The 5757-nt window shown below is 39.7% G+C and overlaps 1 protein-coding gene across 2 annotated transcripts in view; it reads left to right on the forward strand.

Moving 5' to 3' along the window:
- Positions 1-305: 305 nt before the first annotated feature.
- The window catches only part of atxn2 (ataxin 2), a 26820-nt gene continuing 21368 nt past the window's right edge, over positions 306-5757 (forward strand). For both annotated transcript variants that reach the window (XM_015028304.1, XM_015028305.1), the window contains exons 1-4: positions 306-785; positions 4602-4632; positions 4802-4861; positions 5223-5294. In XM_015028304.1, coding sequence (XP_014883790.1) covers positions 676-785; positions 4602-4632; positions 4802-4861; positions 5223-5294 — 273 coding nt within the window. In that variant the 5' untranslated portion in view covers positions 306-675. The remainder of the gene's footprint in view (positions 786-4601; positions 4633-4801; positions 4862-5222; positions 5295-5757) is intronic.

Consider the following 5757-nt stretch of genomic DNA (forward strand, 5'->3'; position numbering starts at 1 on the left):
GTGCTCATGCACCAACAGGAGACGCTGACATCTCGTACATACTGTTTGTACATCTGTGTTTTGTGCGTTCGCCGGCTCACGTGGATGCAGCTACTGAGCCATTTAACACAAACGGACTTCCTGAAAGTAGCGCCCAGGTGTCTGTGTAATCTTTGAAATACGCCAGTATTTATACATGTATATTGAAAATATAAATTAAATATGATCATTTGTGCTTTTATAGAAAAAAGGAATGCCGTGAAAGTGGATGAATATTGAGTTAAATATTATGAGCCGTTGCACCTTCCATATATCCCTCCGCTGGTTTTTGTCCCCTTTCAGACTGTTTTGGTCTTTTCGCTGTTAGCAACGGAAAGGACCCGAGCTAGCTGTGAAACTCTAATTTGAGATAATCAATTTTTTTTCTTAGGATTTCATATCACATTGACAAGCGGTGTGACGCTCGTGTTATTTTGAAAGATCCACTGAAGCGTGTTGTTTTTTTAAAATAGTTTTTTCCCCCCTCAGTTTTAATAAGATTTGTAGAGACTGCTAATTGGGCTAGCAGTTGTTAACCAGCTAGCCTGCTAGTAGCACGTTAGCGAGCAGTCACACAACCACACGCCGCTTCGTTGTCAAGAAGTTTCTGCTCTACAACCTATCGCTTTTAAAGACACCGTCTTTTATGGGATCACCATGTCAATGAAGGCCGGTGGAAATCGAGGCAAGCCCGGCGGGGGCAACGCGGCTGGTGCGGCCGCCTCCGGTGCTGGAGGAAGCGGCGGGGGAAGACAGAATCTGGGCAGGTCTGTGAGTTCCTAAACTTAGCCAAGTAAAAACGCAGTGAACAGATGTGTTGTGGTCGGCATTTCGTGTTGTGGACACAAATACGTCTAGAAGTGGTAGTTTGAAGAGATGACACTCCCGTTAAGTGGTCCAAAATTAGTACGCGTGTTCTGCGGGCCGTGAGACGTTATGCAGCTTCGCTATTGAGGCCTGTTCTCCTGCCTGCCTGCACGGTCCAGTAATGTTGCAACTTAAGGGCAACATTTCACCCGCTGCTTGTTATTAAATCACGCGCCGTTGTCATTTATTATTCAATTAAACAGCCGAAAGAATAAAAATATTAACCACGATTTTATATTCGTTGTTTCATTTTTGCATTTTTTTTTCTCTTCCCTTTAGTAATGACGGTGTTCGAAGTTGCTAATATCAGTTTACTATATGAGCCTGGTGCCGATTTGGTTGGAGTTAATTAGCCCATGTTTGTAATTCCGCACACTTGCGGTGTTGTAGCGGCTGCCCGAGTGGAGGCCAGCTTCCCCAACCAGCTGCGTTTATCCCAATTCAGCTGACTCCTACGTTACCGCAACATCACTGCAACGGGATTGACACATAAATGACATAAAGCGTGTACTGTGCAGGGAGGAGCGGGTGGTCATTATGCTGACCGGCTGTCAACCTTGATGTCGCTTTTCGTGGGAAATTAGTGTCCTTGAAGCATGACTTTCTGCCCACGTGTTGTCCTGTGACGAAGCTTGCACACAACACATGGATCTTGATATTTTTGTTTTTGTCGTTTAATTTCGGTGGGCGTCTGTTTTCACCGGTCAGCGGGGCCACTACCCATTTATGGCGCAGGCTTGGTTCACTATAACGCAGGGTTGAGCTAGAGTGAGATGCATTCATACCTAACCAGTATATTTCCATCTTTTACTCAAAATCATGTGGCGAATCACCACCATTACTACTACGATGCAAGGGGTATGTGTGATGTTTTTTGTTCCTTACAACAAACCAAATGTGACCACCAAAGGTGCATTTTAGAACAAGAAAGTAAAATATTTCTCATCAGCAAAATTCAGTTTGATCCACATACACATGCCATTTTATTAGGTAAAGGGTTTTTATAAAAAAAAAAAAAAAAACTTTTTTTATTAAAAGATACAACAAGGTGTTGGAATCGTTTCTCAGAAATGATCATAATGTATTTTCATGGCGTTTGCAGTAAATCTGGACTCTGACATCTCAATGAATCAGACAGTGTTTTTCAAGTCCGTTACGGTTTTAATTAGCCTGTCTGAATCGTAGCTCCAGTTTTTTTGTCCTTGACTGACGGGGGAATCATTCGGTGTGGTCTTATGTTGCTGCTTTTAGGTTTGACATGTTGTTTGTTCAGCGATGCCACTGTTGTTTTTCGATTATCTCAAACCTCTCTACCCATTCCATTCAGCTATCACTTGTGGGATATGTTCTCTTTTTCTTGCTGCTCTCTGTAATCCGGAGCAATGTTCGCATGTGAAAATCTAAGTAGAAACACTCCCACCAGCTCAACTGGCCACTGCATTTAGAAATTCATTAATTTTCCCTTTCGTCCCATTTCGATGTTCTGTTTGAACTCCAGCACATTGTCTGCACTCCAGCGAGACCCCTAAAGACAATTAGTTGCTGTCATTAGTTTGGCTGATTAACTATTTGTGCTAACAAGCAATTCAGCATGTTTACCTAATGGTAACAATAATTCAAATGATAAGGTGTCTAACCCCATTGATTTCCGCATAACCAGAAACAATAGAAAAGAACTGCAGTGGGAATAGGAATGTAATGAAAACTAAAATGGATGAATGTGATAGTGGCAAATTATGATGTTCTGCATTGGATTCTTAAGTGAGAATAACATCTAAACCATCTTAAATATTCTGCAGTTAATTGTTTGAAAACCTGTGAGATCTGATAATTAATATGCTCAGTGACTAGGATTAATATTATCAGTTCAAGGTAGCGACTTTATTTCTCTGCAATTTATGCTTAGCTATGCTGCCAAAACGTAGGATGTAAAACTTTATTTATACAATACCTTTCAAGATAAAAATCACAATGTTCTTCAGCTAACAGAGGATGAAAAATACACAAGACAAAATTTAATAAAAGTAGATTTAAAAAAATTAGATCTTTAGCTGGCCTTTTAAAGGAAACCACTGAGTGCTGATCGCAGAGGAAGGGAGTTCCAGAGTCTTGGAGTTGCAGAAAAGAAATCTCTCCTTTAGTTTTCGTTTTTTTATGTGACACAATCACTAGGTCTTGGTTGCAGAACTTCAGGGCCCTGATGGTGGTAAAGGGACGTCACAGTTCAGAAATGTAGATCGGTTCTGTCTATGCAGAGTTTTCAAAGTCGAAATCAGGAAATTTAAATGCACTTAATAATAAACTTGGAGCTAATGAAGTTGGATTAGCAGGAGACTCATGACAAAATTTTGATGATTTATTCTGGAGCCTAGCAGGAACATTTTGTGCAAACTACAACCAGTAAAAGGAGGTTTTAGTTAGACATGTGTAAAGTATATTGCAGTAATCCAAACGAGATGACTCAAAAGCATGAATTAAGATTTCCTTCACAGGACAGGAGGTAATAGAAGTAAGTTCGGCAATTTTTCTCAAATGGTAGCAACAGGATCGAACCAGAGAGCTGACATGATTGTCAAGTGAAGGATCAGAAGTTATTCTGAGATTTCTTACAGAATATTTAGCTACATAATCAAGAGATCCAAGGATCTGATTTTTCTGAAATTTTTTTTTTCTGGTGCAAAGATGATTATTTCAGTTTTTGTTACCTTTCATTGAAGAAAACCGCCAGCTATCCAGCTTTTAATTGAATCAAGGCATTTTATTAAAATACACAGTTGTGGAACTTCAAAATAAATATACAAGTGGATATGATCTGCTTGAAAATGATGGGAGATATTCTTAAAAGATGGCAGTATGGGGCCAGCAATGCCTCCAACATGTCCACTAAAAGAGGTTGTGAAAGATTTGAGCAGATACAAATTATCAGAAAGGTAAATGGATATATTTTTTTGCTTCAGCTTTCACTAATTTTCATGCAAGGCAACCATATTGGAATTTAATATCAGGTTTAGTTAGAAACCTCTGGCTTTCCTTGGACCTGTGGCTTCATGGGTATTGTCCTGTTAATGTTTCCAACCTGAAAGTTAGAAACTTAAATTTCTGAGGAAAAATAAAATGCACAATTAAGCCATATCCTTTAACAAATTTTGCATGAGAACGTTGTTTTGTTTGACACAACACAGACAATTGTCAGGATGTTGGTACTGGGAAAATCTTCATTTCTTGACATGGTATTTGCTAAAAGAGGGGAAAGAAATTGAGGACCTTTGATATAAACCATCAGCTTTTACCATTTCTGCTTACATTTTATTTAATTAACTGGAAAATCCAAAAATATCTTTGCGCTTGCCTATTGTGAACAGAGCTGCATGAAATATTGAACTGCCGTCGTCGTCGTCGCAATAAAAGTATTTGGATCATTGCACTTGCAAATGACTGCCATGATTTGCCATAATAAACATTGGAACTCTGTTTGGAAATAAAAAATGTTTTGGATTTGCCTTGTCCTCCATGTGCACCTCTGATAAAGATCTTCATGACCGCAGCTTAAGGTGAGAGGCGGGGACAGTGCTGTGATTGAAGAGCCTGGGTCGGCATTCCAAAGCCCTGATGGGATCAAGCCGAGTGGATTGCTTTAGATGAATAAATCGTTTTCTTGATTGGAAGAATGTTGCTGTTAATCGAGGGGGATCTGACATCATATTTTTGTCTTTCAGGGGAAGACACAGTGGCAAAGCCCCTGCAGCAGTAAGTTAGCGCTCTATAACTGTCACAAGTTTACTTTAAAACACTTACGCTTCATATATGTTTACCATCAGATGTTGTTTTTCCACTGATTGTTCTCCTGGCGTCTGCATTTTGGTCAGAACCAGATGTCCACAAGGTGATTTCTGCTCACAATGTTTCTGCTCTTTAGGTTATTTTCAATGGTGTATATGCAAACATGAGGATGGTCCATGTCTTGACTTCAGTGGTGGTGAGTTTTACTTCTTGTCTCTCTCAAATTTAAAGGCCATCTTTGTAATCCTTGTCTTGATTATTAATGGATGCCTGAACAGAAGCAGCAAAGGTACAAATGAAAATCTATAGGGCTCATTCTTACTGTAAATGACTAGTGTCAGCAAAACTGCTCTTTCTCTTTTACCACATGCTGTTGAGAATGTCTACACTGCAGTAAACAACACTTAGAACAGCTTGTACCATAAGGAAGGCAGATCAATCATTTGGCTTCCAGCAGATGGGCTTGTTGAACTTATTTCAAAGTGTACGCTCACATCGGCTCGCTGAGTGAATAAGTCTTTCATATGGTGACCACTGACCGGCTCATCTGTTCACAGGGGACCAAGTGTGAGCTGAAAGTAAAAAATGGAGCTGTATATGAAGGAGTATTCAAGACGTATGGTCCTGAGGTAAGGGAAGCTGATGTCTAATGTCATATTTTTAACGAAGCTGTGGTATTATTGGCATCAGATAGGAAATGGGCAGAGAGACGAAGGGGCAGCAAACCTCTATAGTTCAGGAATTGAACTCCAGATGGTCTAGAACAATGAGGTCGCTGCATTTATATCCATCTGTATTGCTTTTTATAATAACTAATCTAGTCACCGTCTCTGTAGCTGGAAAAATGTTTCAAACTTGGGGAGGGACACCATCTTGTCAGCGCTCAAAATCAGTCTCACCCCCTGAGGTGGTTTCCATCTTATGTTTAAGAATAGAGAGGAATCCGGTTCCTCATGCTTTCTTTTAAGGAAAAAAATCAGTCTGTGGGGAAGCATTTAATATATATACTCAACTTTGTTGATTTGTTTCACACCACTTGCAAGATTGCACATGTGACTATTTATTTTTTACAATATCTCCCACTTATCTCTT

Source organism: Poecilia latipinna, unplaced genomic scaffold (genome assembly GCF_001443285.1).
Source record: "Poecilia latipinna isolate Pla-1442-1.1 unplaced genomic scaffold, P_latipinna-1.0 Scaffold119, whole genome shotgun sequence".
Lineage (NCBI taxonomy): Eukaryota > Metazoa > Chordata > Actinopteri > Cyprinodontiformes > Poeciliidae > Poecilia > Poecilia latipinna.